At 35.1% G+C, this 16230-nt stretch overlaps 1 protein-coding gene across 4 annotated transcripts in view; it reads left to right on the top strand.

Moving 5' to 3' along the window:
• Positions 1-16230, top strand: part of Kiaa0753 (KIAA0753 ortholog) — a 73593-nt gene that overhangs the window by 8742 nt on the left and 48621 nt on the right. For all 4 annotated transcript variants that reach the window (XM_010611339.3, XM_010611337.3, XM_010611340.3 and 1 more), the window contains exons 3-7: positions 4374-4992; positions 7798-7904; positions 9285-9347; positions 9921-10136; positions 12164-12374. In XM_010611339.3, the coding sequence (XP_010609641.1) occupies positions 4374-4992; positions 7798-7904; positions 9285-9347; positions 9921-10136; positions 12164-12374 (1216 nt within the window). The remainder of the gene's footprint in view (positions 1-4373; positions 4993-7797; positions 7905-9284; positions 9348-9920; positions 10137-12163; positions 12375-16230) is intronic.

Below are 16230 nucleotides of genomic sequence, written 5' to 3'. Positions count from 1 at the left end.
GTTTATTGTGATTGTTGGCAAATGGTGATTTCCAATTTCTATTTTCTACATTTATTTGTTGGCTTACTGCTATAAAGAACATTCCATTTTTATGCTGGGGATTTAGCGCGGTGGTTCTGCTGCCTGCCTTGCAAGTGCAATAGACCAGAGTTCAATCCCCGGTACCAAAAACAAAACAAAAAGAACATTCATTTTCTTCTTATTTATTTCACTGCAGATGCTTAGATTTTTCTTTACTACATAGTTTATAATTCTTTATTATTATTTATTTTGATGTTCAAATGGTCTCTGATTTGGCCAGTGAGAGCCACTTCACACTGCTCCCAGTGCCTCTGGCTTAATTCCATCAATCTTTTATATCACTTTATGGTATAAAAATGCACTCCAGTTGGTTTTTCCCCCCTATGGCAGCCCTGAAATTAGCCATTTATTTAAGGAAACTTTGTCCCTTTAGTAGAGAATAGAATTTAAAAATCCATACTAGGACTAGATGTATTTATTAATACTGGAGTGTCATTGGGCCTTTTAGAGGACAAATGGCAAATGGAGTTTTACACTTGTATAATATTCATATGCAGATCTATATTTATACATCTTTGTCTTTCTTGTCATCTTTCTCTTTCTCATTCCCATTTTCTGTCCTACCTTTTCTTTCTTTTTCTTTTTTGAGAGAGGGTCTGCTATTTAGTTTAGACTAGTCTTGAACTTACTTTGTAGCCCAAGCTGGCCTTGAGTTCACAGCAATCCTCCTGCCTCAGCCTCCTGAGTATGTGCTGGGATATAGGCATGTGTCACCACACTGAGCTACATTTTTCCTTTCTAAGTATCTGTTTGCTTTCCTCTCTATAAGAAAATTCATGAGTTCACACAGATCTGTCCAATTCTAATCCAGTATTTCGTATTCAAAACTCCCTTGTTCTAAAGTGTGAAACTTGGCTCCCATTATCCACAATATATTTATTTAATTGCTCAATCCTAGAGTGTAAAAAAGTAATTTCAGAATTGCAATGCATTCCTCTGGAAAAAAAAAAAGAAGACTCTAAATAGAGTCCAGTATTTGCTTAGAGTACTTTTTGTTTGTAGCCCAATGGCATATAGTCCAAATGTTATTTTCAAAAGTTTTTTTGTTTTGTTTTGTTTGTTTTTTTGTACCCACAATTGAACTCAGGGCCTTGAGCTTGCCAGGCAGCTGTGACACTGCTGAGCTATATCTCTGGCCCCTGTGTTCAAAAGTTTATTGGAGTTAACTTTTTTTTTTTCACCTTGATATGTTAGTGGTTCATTTGAAATTCAGTCTGGTTTATTGCTTTCTGTTTGTATTTATTTTTAGGTTTTTCTTCAGTTCTTACGGATTTTGTTTATATTCTTCCTTCCTTTTTCACTTCATTTTTTTCTTCCCTTTAAGTATCTCATGTATATGTGAAATACTAACATGGATTCAAATATATGTGTACAAAAAATATATTCAGAAAAATGTTATCTACCCCATTCCTTCTATCCTTTCCACCCAGTTCTCACTCACATTTTGTAGATAACTGATCTCACAGTCTCAATTCTTTTATTTCCTGTGTTTTTGTTTTGCACAAATGATCAGATACATGTATATTTTATCTCATGTCTCCTTTTTTCCTTACATGTATTTGTAACATACTACAGATATTTTTGTATTTCATTGTTTTATTTGAACAGCATATCCAAGAAAGTTCTTAAGTTTATAGAGATGTTCTTTGAGAGCTTCCTCATTTTTTTCCATTGTAATTATAACTTCATTTTGTTGCTATACTATAGTTTACTTAGGAATTTATATGGGCATGTAGATTGATTCCAGTAAGTTCTAATTACAGTTAGTACAGCTATGAACGAGCTTGTGCATATGTATCAGTGGAGGTTTATCTGTAGGGTAAATTCTAGAAATGAGACTTCTAGGTCAAAGATAAATGGATGAATTCACCCAGACTCTCCTGAGTAAGAGATGCGACAGTTTGTCTTCTACTAGCACACGCCAACAGCATGTAATCATTAAACTTTTAATTTTTGCTGATCTTTCAGAAATACATAGTATTTCAGTGTATTTTAATTTGTATTTTATGAGGTTGAACAGTTTTTCATATATTTAAGGGCCATGTTTATATCTTTTTGGTAATTGTCTGCTGTGTGTTTTTCCCATTTTCTATTGAGTTTTATTTTTTCACCTCAATTTTTTTTTTTTTTTTTTTTTTTTTTTTAACCAGGAATTGTACTCAAGGCTTCTCACTGGCCAGACAGGCACTATGCCACTGAACTATATCCCAAGCCCTCTCACCTAAATTTTTAAAGATTTCTTCATGTATAGGAAGCCCTTTCAAAGAAGTCAGCAGTACTGCATAGCAAATATATTCTTTATTGTTCTTGTTTGCATCCTGTTATGTTTGTGGTGCTGGGGATTCAACCCAGGGCCTAGCACATGCTAAGCAAGTGCTCTACCACTAAGCTACATCCCCAGACCAGGAAGCCCTTTTGTTATGACTTAGATCTAAAATGTCTCCTAAAAGTTTTGTGTTCAGAGGTGGGGCTTTTAAAAGGTGATTGGATCATGAGGGCGATTCAGTCCTCATCACATTAGTCAGTTGATGAGTTCATAGTTGACTGTGCCATTTGGCTTGGGGTCTGATTGGAAGAGGAGGTGAGTCACTGGGGATGTGGCCTGAAAGAGGGTGTATTCTGGTTCCTGGCTCCTTTGTTCTCTCTTGCTTCCTGGCTGCCATGATGTGAGCAGCTTTCCCTTGTGGTGCCTTCCACCACGCTGTTCCTACTTTGGAGCCAGCTGACCATGGATTGAGCTTACTGGAAACTGAACCAAATAAACCTCTCCTTTAAGTTGTGGATATCAGGGCTGGGGATTTAGCTCAGTGGTTCTGCCACCTGCCTTGCAAGCACGATGACCCGAGTTTGATCCCCGGTACCAAAAACAAAAAAAAGCAAAAAACAATGTTAAGTTGTAGATATCAATATTTTGTCCTAGTGATGAGAAAGTGACTAAAACTCCTTTGTATTTACAAGTGCTTTTGTTTTGGTGTTTCAGCATTTTTTTTTTCCTTGCTTATTTAAACCAGATAGATTTTTAAATTTTGTTTTAATGTAGTCATCATCATTGCTCTTTTATTGAATATAAATTTTTGAGTAATACTTAAAAAGTCTTTCCCTGCATCCATATTTAAAAAGGAATTAATCTGTTTTTCTCCTAGTATTTTATACATTTCTGCCCTAGGACTTTTATGAAATTTCTAAGGTATTTTAGGTCATTATTATTATTATTATTTTTTTTTTTTGGGGGGCACCAGAGATCGAACTTGAGTCCTTGTGCTTGGAAGGCAGGTGCCAGAACCACTGAGCTAAATCCCTAACCCTATTTTAGGTTATTTTTAGGTTAAGAGGAAATGGTTTCCTCAAACAAGGCTATAGGTTTCAAGTACTATTCATCATCAGTCTTTGTACCCTTCAGGTTTTTTCACTGTTTAGAGAAGTTTTTTACTACATTTTTTTCCCCAGAGTACTTTCCTAATGTTTTGTTACAGTGGTTTATTTTAAATTGAATTTTCATTCACATTATTTTATAAACACATTTGTAGTGAGAGTTGAGCCATCTTCAAGATAAAACATCATGAGACAGAATTCACTGAGTTTGGAGATATGGATTGTCTTATTCTCTATCACTGGAAAAAGTGGAATAGTATAAATGTTTAATAATTAGATTATATTTAGGTTAAACATGAAGAGACTATTCTCTGGCTTTTGGAAAGTAACCATGAAAAATAATTTTTATAAACTATAGGAACATGGGGACATGCTTATGTTGAAGTGTAAAAAATAACAAAGCTTTTGTTATGAGGAAAACTGACAAATCTGCATAAATATGGGCAAGTGAATTTTTTAGAACAAGGTGCAGGTAGGTGCAGGATAAAAGATGTAGGAAGTATCATCAAATGGTTTCAATGTGGGATGGCTGTGTGCAGCAGTTTTTAGGAAAGCTCTAGTGGATGATATTGGCCACTTGCTAGACCCTGACACTTTGAAACTGGGCAGAAATCCATAATCGGGAGTTGAGAATGTAGTGGTCCCTGCTGGAAGCTTTCCAGGTTGACTTAGAGGAGGATCCCAAGTTGGTGATAGTAAACAGAAGGATAATAGTATGGGACTCGTTGATTGTTGGGTACCGCTTGGGCTATGTGATGAACTCAAATGTGTAGGAAAGTGGCTAATTAGTACAACAGCAAATACCTCTTCACATAAATAATCTTGTTAGTGAAATATTAGAAACTTGGTTATATGTATATACTAACTGTATAATATGTTATTTTTCTAATATGTTCTTACTTTTATTTACTATTTCAAAGAACCAGCTGCAGTTTAATAGGAATGTTCCTACACATCCGAGCAACTTGGCTGTCCGATATTCTTGCCCACATGCAATTAGAATTGAAAAACTGAAGCACTCATATAATGAATCATATTATAAAGACTCAGATTTTAGAGTTGGCCCTGACCTAAGCAGTTCTCTTTCATTTTCTGTAATATCAGAAGAGAAACTTAGCTATGCTGTCCACCTAGCCAAAAGAGATGTAAAACGAAGACAATTCGAAGAACTTATAAAAGAACATTATCCCAGAAGTCAGCCCCAAAGTTCTCAGAAATGTGGACATACCAAGTATAAAATATTTGACCACACAGAAAAGAAAGACTCAAAGAATCAAGAAGTCCGTCAGTGTAGCCACCAGCCATCTGAAGTAGGAATTTCCAGCTCAGGTGCCAGAGTATATGTGTATGCATCTCATCATGAACAGCCAGATCTTACCATGCCAAATTCGCCACCTACTCGTGATCTAGAACCACATCCACAGCCCAGGATAAGTGACCACAAAAACTTATGTGAACAGAAAAGCCTGCTAGAAGTTCAGCGACTCCAGAAAGAATTGAGCAGTTGCATCCATAAAATTGAAGAGGTAACTAAAAAAGGTGAGAAAAATTAGATTCTTCCTTTGATAAGATGCCATGTATACATAATAGTTCAGATACATTCATTGGGCCTTCCAGCCCCCACCAGGTTTCTTTGCATCCTGCTGGGTATTGGTTCTCTAGAAACAGGAGCATTCATGTCAAGATGGTTGAGTTTGGAGTTTGACCTGTGTCGCCTTTCTCTGAAGAGTTTACCTTGCTAACCTGCTCCCCTCCCCCCACTGTAGGCTGCGCTTCATTTGTGGACTGACTGAGGACCTAACCTATAAATTGGAGTTCGTGCTGTGTGAATCTTACATGAGTGTAGATGATCCTATATCCCTGTTTATTGAGAAGTCTTTCTGGCAATATATATGTGTGTGTATTATATATTTTATATATATATATATATATATATATATATGCATATACACATATATATGTAGATAGGTATATAGATAAAACCAGTCCTTGCTTGGGCTGTGTTAAGATGGATACACACCAGCGACAAGGGAAGCTATAGCTATTTGTATGAGATATCTGACCACAGGTAGAAAGGAAAGAGAATAATCATTATCTTTTGTTTTCTGAAATTCTTTAGTAGTCTCAGTGCCTTTGTGTTTACATGGAGAGTAGAGGATTAATTCTGCATAGAGAGTTTGAGGTTACTGTGGCCCACAAGTATGACTTCAAGCCCAGCTTTCAGCCTGGAAGGAGTAAAGATTTGAGTTTCAAGGGCCAGGGATTTAGCTCAGTGGCACAGCACCTGCCTGGCAAGTGTGAGGTCTTGAGTTCAATCCCCAGTACCAAAAAAGAAAAAGAAAAAGATTTGAGTTTCAAAAGGAACTATTGTACTTGGATAGTACATTGTTTACAGTGATACTTTGCATTTTACATTTAACTAATATATGCATATGTGTATATGTGCATGTTATATAAAGAATTTAAGGCACCTTAAAATATCTATTGATTGAGACAAGATAAAACTATGTATCTGAGGAAAATGTGGTATAGAAATAATAAGTAAAGAAAAAAGATTTATTTAGGAATGGGTTGCAGATTTATTTCTAAGTTTCCTAGGAGCCAGCTGCAGAGGGAACTGTTACCAGAATTTACCAGACCTAGCATCGAGAAGACAGTTGTGTAACAGTGACAATTTACAAATGCCATGGCCAGAAAAAAGTTTCTTCTCTTAGGTCTTTTATAGTATGTTGGTGTAATATCACAAATAATTAAAACATATTCCCATGGAAAATAGCAAAAATGCTGTGGCTAATTTCTTACTACATTTCTCAGTGTCAGTCCATGACATGACCCCACCACATACTTTAGGGAAACAAAGCCACAAAAACCCTTTACTCTGATGATTAGATCTAACATGGCAAACCTTCAAACAGCAGACCTTCAGACTCACTGTGGGAAGATTTGGGTTGGTTTATTTAAAATTTCAATCAATGATGAAGTAATACTTTGTAAACTATAATAAAAATGTCAAAATGATGGCAAATTGCTATAAAGACATGTAAATGCATACTTTCAGTTTCCACACTTACCTTGTTGTGGACTAATAATAGTTTTTAATGGCCCCTAACTGCATACCACCCTTTCATTGGCCCTGGAGTGCTCATTCACACTACCTGATTGCTGCTTTATAGACTGGTTGCAATAAAATAATATGCAAAGTGAACATGTAAACACCTAACTAAGCCAGTTCTTACTTATATTCATATTTGAGTCTGCATTTTCTCTCCTCTGTGCAGCCCAAACACAAGCAAGAATTAATTTGGCTTATAGGCTCCTGTGACACTGCATCTGTCTGTCCCACCTCTAACTTCAAAGCAGCCTTATTCTTCTTGGTTGACTTTTTCTTTGTTTTCTTTTTGGTGCTGGTGATGAAACCTAGGGCTTTGGGCAAATGCTCTACCACTGAGGTACATCTCCAATCCCCTTGTTTGCCTTTTTAATGAGTAAATAAAACAAATTGAACTCATAAAGTGCACTTTTGCTAATAAAATATTGTTTTCATCTGATTTGTGTTGGAGTTTTTTAAAAGTATTTATATAAACATTTGAAAATCACAGACAGGAATGGATAAACAGGCAACCTCAAGCAGTCTTCCAGAAAAAAACTCTTTAAACTGTTCTTTTAAACATGTGGAGCACCAGTGTGTACAAGGGCATGTCTCCTGATAAATACACGGAGACTTCAGACTCTGAAGTAATTTTAGCACTTGATATTTTAATGTATTAGAGAAAGCATTTCTCTTCTTGTGTCAAGAAAGTAAAAATAATCTTGCTAGACATAAAAATACAGTAATACCTCAATTTGTGAGTGCCTTTGTTTAGAAATAGTTTGATTTGCAAACAAAATAGAGGCAATTTTTGCCTCTATTAGCAAACTCTACATCAGATGACACAAACAACCACGGCCATTTTCCCCAAAATTGTAAAACACATTAAGGTCATAAATTGAGGAACCAGTATAGTATAGTTCAATAATGAGCTTTTTGGAAAAAGAAAAAAAGCATAAAATAGTACAAAATGCTTCATAGTGAGGAAGCCATCCCGTGGGATTTGGTTGAGGGAATTCTGGAATGGAGAGGAGCTTGTCACTGTCTTCTTGTCTCTTCCATTTCTGAGTCCATACACAGGCCCCCTCACTCATCCCTGGTTTCTTCCCTGGTGAAAAACGAAACTTTATGTTACAACAGCCTCATTTTTTTTCTTAATAAAACTAGAGATCTTCAACTTTATTACCCATTAGGTAACAAGTTTTCGAGTTTCTATGTGTGGTTTATAATCTGCTTTTGGGGAAAAATATTTTCAGGTAGACTAGAAGAAGCTTTGGATCCTGATGAAGAGCAGCGGATCCGTGTCAGGAGACAGGAACAGACTGTTCGCTGTACCCGGATGCTTTATGTCCTCCAGCAACAGGTGTGGCAGCCCAGAGAGAAGTGGGACAGTCAGCCTTGTGTGTTACTTTCTTATAGAATTTCAGCTTTCTTTTTATCTCAGAAAGATTCCCCATAAACTCTCCTCTGTGAGCTCTAAAGGATTTTTGAAGTTAAATTTCCTGAACACGGGAACAAGTAATTCCCATTCTTTTTGTCATCTGCCTTTATATTTGTGGGTTTTGGGAGAAGGGCCAACTTCCTTCTTAAACTCTTAACTCTTTGAGATTATAGATCTTGAAAATCTAGTAGAAGTTGTATTCTTTCCCCTTTCAAAAATATACATATACTGTACATTACGCAGCACATACTTGTGCATATGAAGTCTAGTCAATCAGTTACCTGAAACCCTTGATTTCCTCCAGCTGTAAACCCTGGTCTTTGTGGAAGGGACCTTATTAGTTTCCCTTCAGTTCATAGGTTAATTATTAGAAACTTAGATAGCATAATTTGATTATCCTTTATTAAATGGTAAACAATGAAGACTATGGCTGGGCACTGTGGCATATGCCTGTAATCTCAGCACTCTGGAAAGCTGAAGCAGGAAGATTGAAAGTTCAGCCTGGGCAAATTAGCATCTTAGCAAGACTGTCTCACTTAATCAGTTATTCAATTAATCAGAAAAAATAAGGAACGTGGCATATCTGAACTGCCTGGGTTCAGTCCCCAGTACTAAAACAAAAAGCCCCCCCCCCAAAAAAACCAAAACAAAACAGTTTATAAAGAATAAAGACTATGTTAAATGTCTTTCAAGACATTTATATTGGTTGATAAATAAGCTCTTACATTGTTTATGTTGTGATAGATTTTTAAAGGAGAAGTTTGTTTTAACTTTAATGACTTAACTTGTTGAAAAGCTTTTAATACCTTCCTGGTCACTGAAGCCACATGTTATTTCATTGCTTGACCCAAAAACTACTTTTTCATTTGAAAGAAAATGCCTGGGTTAGATTTTGTTCTGTATTCTTGTTTGAATTTTATTTAGGTCTTTATCTTACATTGCTGTCATAGAGATTGTTCTAAAATATGAAACTTACTGTGTTAGACTGCTGTTTGAAAGACTAGAGCAGCTTTAGAGAATGAAAGCTAGATCTTTAGTGTGTCATGTAGGGCATGATGATCTGGTTCCTGCCTTTCAAGAGTTACTTCCACCATCATTTCTTCGTGTTAAAGTCCTTGTACACTGGGGACCCAAGGATAGAAAGTGAACACTGCTCTAGTCACTGTCTTGAACTGGAGCCTTTTCTCATTTTCAAATGACTTGAATTAATAATAGTTATATTTGGACCAGAAAGCTATGTAGTATTCTACAAAAAAGACCAATGGGAAGGTTTGAAGTTTTCATTTTTTCTTTATAAAACAGGTAAAAGAAATCCAGGAGGAATTGGATAAGTTGAGTCCACATAAAACTAAACACACTAAGAAGGTATGATATAATTCAGGTATGATTAATACCTATTTATAAAGTTTGTTTTCCAGTGTTTTGTTAGTACTGCATGTGGGTTCTCTGCACTAACTTTAGTTAGTGCAATAACTTTCACTGCTGTTAGAAACCTGTTAAAAGTGTAAGCACTTTAAATATTCTGAATATGGAATGCTTTCTAAGTAATGGCTTCTGAAAAATAGATTCCCTATTGCTGCTAGTAAAAATAACAGAATAGAAAGAAAAAGACTTCTGGGTGTTGCTGCACATGCCTATAATCCTAGCACTTGGGAGGCTGAGAATCACTGGGAAGCCAGTTGGAGCTATATAGTGAGTTCAAGGCCAACCTGAACTATGTGGTGAGACCTTATTTCAAACAAAACAAAACAAAACAAGAAAAAAATGGAAAAGACTTAATTTACTATTTTGAAGCTTTGCAATCCTCTAAATTATGAAAAAACTTGCACAATAGGAAGCACTTTACATAAAAGGCACACTACAAATATTGTTAAAGTTTGGGTTATGTTAGAAAGTTTTGAATATTGACATAACTTCTCACTACTTGTTTATTTTTAGTCGTGGGCAGTTTCTAGGCTGGCAGCTGCCCATCGAGGAGCCATTCGGGCCTTACAGATGTTTGTCACTCAATTCACTGACCGAGGGGAGCACCCGGTTCCTGCTGGGTGTAGGGAACTGGGCAGTCTTATTCGTCAGCTTTCACTTTGTTCTGCCAAGCTGGATGCCAATCCTTCCATTCCTGATGTGGTTATAGATATCCTGCAACAAATTGAGGTATGAAATTGACTTATTTTTTGAGGAAAGTGTATTGTTCTTAAGCAGAGAAATAATGTTTGTGATGACCTAGTTTCATTAGGACTTTTGGAGAGTACAGGACAAAGCTGGTACCTTGTGAATTAAAGCTTTACAATCTCTTATTTACTAGTATGTTTTACTGCTTTGAGAATTATTCAAGACAACTTTTAACCCACAATGAATATATTCATTATATGTTGCAGACTTATAAAAAATTTTTCAAAAGGTAACTCTTAACCTATTTCATCAATTAAACAGAATATTCCATTCCTTGACAGTGCCGTTTAATAGAAAATTTATTAGCACAGAAAATGAAACAGTAAAGCACTCTTGGATTAGTGCTTAAATTTGAATGTCAGTGTTTAATATAGATACATTATAGAAAGAAGAAGTATTAAAAGATACATGTAAGCACAGCCTTAGATCTTGAGATAAAACTAGGAATTTCTGGAAATCACAAGTGGCATGAACTAGTTAGGAATAGTGTTCTTAGTTCTTGTTGATGACAGTGACAACAATATATGCCTTCAATTTTAAAGTTCCCTGAAGTTTGCAGAGTGCTTCTATGTGATTATGCCATTTAATTCTTACCACAGCACTGTAGTTTTCAGTTGCTTTTATTATTACTATGTTATAGATTAAAAAGTTGCAAAGGCCAAAAGGTGATACAATTACTTCCCTTACGATCTGGTAGTGAAATTCCTGTTTTCTGACTTCAGTGCCACCATGGCATACATTTCATCCACAAATAAAAAGATTACATTAGTGTGACATGGTAAGCTGTTAGCTGTAGGAGAATGATGGTTCAGTGGGGAGAATTCTGTACTGACTTGATAGTTCTAGCATTAACTACCTTTTTATGGTCTTTTAAGCTCCTTCTGCCTTTACAGTTCTGTTATCCAGCAAATATGTTTGTGATTTGCTTTGATTACATTTGTGTGGGAAGAACTCACAACCAGGAATGTTATTGTCACATACAGACCTCAGAATTTTTGGTAGTTATCCAAATCATGGGATGTTTTCTGAACATATTCATAAGAAACATTTATTGGCCAAAAATGATTTCATTTAGAGGACGTATCTTCATAATCCCAGAAAGGATTTCAGGAGATTGTCTAGTCCTTCCAAATTTTGAGCAAATTTTAACATGTTTCTTAAACATGATGTTTCACTCCCTTTTGAAAATAATAATGCAAGAAATTAGCCTTTCTTATTGATATACTATATCATTTCATAGCTTAATATCTTATGTTATTGTCATCTAAATTCCACCTCTGTGGCTGTGTTCAGTTGTCCTTAATTTGTGCTGACTGAGGAGAAACTATTGCCCTCACTGCCCAGTACTGAGCAGGTGAGTACTTATTAGAGGATACACCATTTTAGGACAGGGAGACATATCTCCTGCTGTTAACGGTGGTTGATAAGTGACCAAAGCCATTGGACCTGCTAAATTTCCTTTTGCTTATGCCTGTCATCCTAGCACTTGGGAGGCTGAGAAAGGAGGATCACTGTGAGTTCGAGACCAGCCTGGGCTACATAGTGAGTTCCAGGTCAGTCTTAACTACATAGTGAGACCCTGTCTCAAACCACCCCCCCAAATGTGTATTAGTTTATTAAAGTGTATGTTTACCCACTTAAAGCTACTTGAGTTTATGTGTTTCTGTTGAGAATTAAAATGCTTTTAAAGCATATAGGATTGTAGTCTCAAGATCATAGTTTCTAAAATGATTATCACTTAATTTTAAGATTTGGATTTCTTTAAAAGTGGTCATGTTCATTACTCTGCTATTGGGTTTAGTGAGCAAAAACATGTTAAATAACTTGCAGAAATTATTTTATTAATTAACTAATCAGATGTCCTAAGTAACCATTTTAAATTAACATTTTGTTAACCACTAGAGAGTTTTATAACACATTTCTCTAGAGTCTTTATTTCTTCAGTTTTGTAACTAAAAGTCATACTTTTGTAAGAGAAATTAAGAGAACAATATCTTGTTTAATGTCAGGCTTTGGAATCTCTCCTGGAAAAGAAACTGTCACCAAAAAAGGTGAAGAAATGTTTCAGTGGTATTGAGAGCCGATTTCCTATTGGTAGCGAAAGGACCCTAGAAAAATGGCCAAGGACATTGCCAAAGAGTGAGAGGACACTCTGTGTAGCAAAGGAGACATTTCCACAGGAAGCACGTCGACCTTTGGTGGCAAAGAAGCTTCTTGTTGGTATGTATCTTACAGTGTTTATTGTGAGATGTTTTATTCTTTGTAATTATCTCAGCTATAACAGTTATTGCACTGAGAGGAAAACCAATAATTATAACCTAGTCCACAATAGCTGCATTTTAACTAGAATCAGTTATATCAATCAAGATGCTCCCTTAGGCTGGAGGCTGTAATATTCTGTAGAGGAATGTGAAGAAAATAAAATTCTCTTTTCTTATATCATAGAGTTTACATGTGTGTGTGTGTGTGTGTGTGTGTGCACATGTATGCTGGGTGGAGATCAAACCCTGAGCCCGCTTGTGCTAAGCAAATGCTCTATCACTAAGCTATACCCCATCCTGTTAATTATATTTCAGTGATAGGTCCACAGTATACCTATACATACATACATGTGATACGGATGTACTTTTTTCATATAGGTAATAAATTCTTACTATTCCAACACTTGTTAGGTTGACACATTTGAACAAATACTACCTGTTTACACCTTAAAAGTGGGCATACAATTATGTTTTAACTTGCAGTAACACTAGTATGTATTTTCTCACATACTTGATATGATAAAATTTAAAATATTTTCTAGTCTCTTGGTGGAAAATGCTGTCTTACTGTTTGAGTTTCTTGATTCCTAGTGAGGGTTATTTCTTTCACATTTTCTTTAGTCATGTTTATTTCATTGCCTACTTGTATCCTTTATCTCCTTGTTAGATTGTAACTTTTGCTTGTGGGTGTGTAGAAGTTCTTATATATTCTGGGTCTTAATCTTTTTTTGGTTTACACATATCACAAATATTTTCTCCTACTTAGTCACTTTTTTTTGAAATTTATGATTCTTTCCTCTGACAGAAAATTTTAATTTTGTAGACAAATTCATCAATCTTTCTTATCTAGTTAAATATTTGATAAGACAATTCACTTTGTTCTTTTTAAAAATTTTACTGATGGTCATTGCTCATCTTCCTAAGGAATTTAAGATGAGTATGTTAAGTTCTATGAAAAATGCTGTTGGGATTTTGATTGGTATTACATTGAGTTTATAGATTAATTGGAGAAGTGACATCTTTTTCCTATACATTCACTTATGCTCTTTTGTCCTTTTAGTTCAGTTTTATAATTTTTTACATATAAATTTTAGAAATTCTTTGCTAGGTCTATTTCTAGTTTTTGTATTTTATACTTTTTATTGCTGTTGTCTTTTTTATTATTAAATTAGTGATTGCTACTTAAGGAAAACATTTATGATACTATATTTTGGTTGGTTCTGAGGTACACAGTTGAAGATTTTTGAAATTAGAATTTGTTCTAAACTGATGACATCTTACAATAATCCTAACATTTTATTTTTTTGTGTGTGTGTTGTAGTGCTGGGGATTAGTCCCAGGGGCCTCACGCGTGCTAGGCAACACTCTGCCATTCAGCTATATCCCTAGGCTAATTTTAAACATTTTTAAGCAACGCTTTAAAATCTGTTGGTGGGGTAGAATCAGTAGATAAGAGGAAAGTAATAAGGGTGAAGGAGATGTAAAGGAGGGTAATAGAGGAGATGGACATGATCAAAACATGTTATATGCATTTATGAAAATGACCACATTTAGAACCAATTTTAATTAATAATTAATAATTAATATTATTAATTCACATTTAGAACCAATTTTAATTAATAATTAATAATTAATATTATTAATATAATATTAATAAAATAAGGAATAAAATACTTAATACATAATAAAATACTGGATACATAACGTGTCTTATAAATGTTCGAGATTTGATGAAATAAGGTATTTTATTAGTTAATTCTTGTATCTTTTTCCAGTTAGATTAGATCACCTATAAATAAGTGTAGACAAATCCAGTAAACTGGTTTTTCTCTTTTTAAATGTGTATTTTTATTACTGCAAATTGATTTTATAACATACTGGGTTTTCTTGGGGCATTTTCAAATATGTATATAAATGTGTTGATCATATCCATTGCCATTATTAACCTCCCTTACATCCTCTTCTTTCTTTCCCTATATTCCCTTCCTCTTTTCCTTCTATGTTTTTTTTGTTTTTTGTTTTTTGATCTTTTGAGACAAGGTCTTGCTATGGTCTTGAACTCACTCTGTAGCCAGTGCTGGCCTCAAACTTGTGGTGATCCTGTTGTCTCAGCCTCCTGAGTGCTGTGATTACAGGCACACGCCACCACGCACAGTCACTGTTTTTCTTACTGGTTATACAGATTAATGGATTTTATTTTGACAGATATGTGCACGATCATAACATACTTTGATCATTTTCACCCTACCATCACCCCCTTCCCCTGGCCTCCCGGCGAGGTTCATATTTTAGGGTGCTGTTTTAATACATATATTTTGCTCATATCCATTCTATCATTGCCTGCCTTTACACCCCTCTCTTTCTTTTCCTGTCTAGTAATAGTCTCCCTTCTACTGTCCAGTATTTTTAGATTCCATGTGATACTGTGTTTGTCTGAGTCTAGCTTATTTCACTCAACTTGATGGTCTCCAGATCCATCCATTTTTAGTTTTCCTGTTTTAATTGAAGTAGAGCATATGCATACAAAAGTACACTCAGCATAAATTTACAGTTAAATTAATGCCAGAAAACAAAAACCTCTGTGTCATTACTACCCAAATCAAGAATAGAATTTTATTGCCACTCAAGAATTTCCCCCTTGTTTATTCCCTGTTTTCCCACAAAATATTTTTATGATGATTTAAAATTTTTTAATTTGTGAGGTGCTGGAAATTAAACTTTGGCCCACATGCATGTTAGACAAGTTTTTTTCCCACCAAGATAATATCCCCACCCCTTATAATAATGTTTTTCTCCCCTTGAGGTATTAGGGTTCGAACCAGGGCTTTGTGTGTTTTAGGCAACACTGTACTGCTTTTTATTTTGAGACAGAATCTTGCTAAATTGCCAGGCTGGCCTCAGACTTGTTATTCTCCTGCCTAGCCTCTTGAGTAGGTACAATATAAGCTTGTGCCACCACGGCCGGCCCCTTGTGATGATTTTTAATGCCATTTTTTGGTTTTGCCTGATTCAGAACTTTATAAAAATGGAACTACACAGTAATATTCTTGGGACTGGCTTCTTTTATTTCATCTACAGTGGACCCTCAAGTTATGACTGGCTGGACATATGAACAACTTGGGTTAATTAGGTTAATTAATGGAAGATTCATCTGCCTCTTGTTATCCATAGCATGTTCCCAGGTAAACATCTAGATCTCAACTGTATTGACTTACAACCAACTTGCGTTACAACCAGTCTTGGGAACTGATTGAATTCATAAGTCAAGGATCCACTGTATTTGTGTAGCTATGATTAGTTTATGGTAATTGCTATATTGTATTCATTTTATTATGTGAATATATCACAGGTTAACTTTTATTATTTTAATCATTGAGTTATTTCCAGTCTTGGATGCTTATAAAGAAAACTACTGTAATTATTCTTGCATGTATTTCTTGGTGAATATTTACACAGACCTTTATATTGCATGTTTCCAAGAGTATAATTGTTACGTAGGTCATAGGTACATGTTTGTTTAATTGTAATATATGAAACATTCTTTTCAAAGTAGCTAGCTGTATTATTTTATATTCTTGTCAACAGTGTTTAAGAACATTGATTACCCATACTTTCCAGTACTTATTATTAGTTTTTAAAATTTTAGCTACTTAGTATATAAGGCTATCATGGTTTTCATTTACATTTTCTGGGTCTTAGTAGTTTGAGCACTTTTTCATCTATTTATAAGCCATTTAGATATCTTTTTTGAAGGACCAGTTACCATCTTCTCTCTCTCTCTCTCTCTCTCTCTCTCTCTCTCTCTCTCCCTCTCC

This window comes from Fukomys damarensis, unplaced genomic scaffold (genome assembly GCF_012274545.1).
Source record: "Fukomys damarensis isolate Sample0158 unplaced genomic scaffold, DMR_v1.0_HiC HiC_scaffold_13, whole genome shotgun sequence".
Lineage (NCBI taxonomy): Eukaryota > Metazoa > Chordata > Mammalia > Rodentia > Bathyergidae > Fukomys > Fukomys damarensis.
This window is presented reverse-complemented; position numbering and strand designations above follow the sequence as displayed.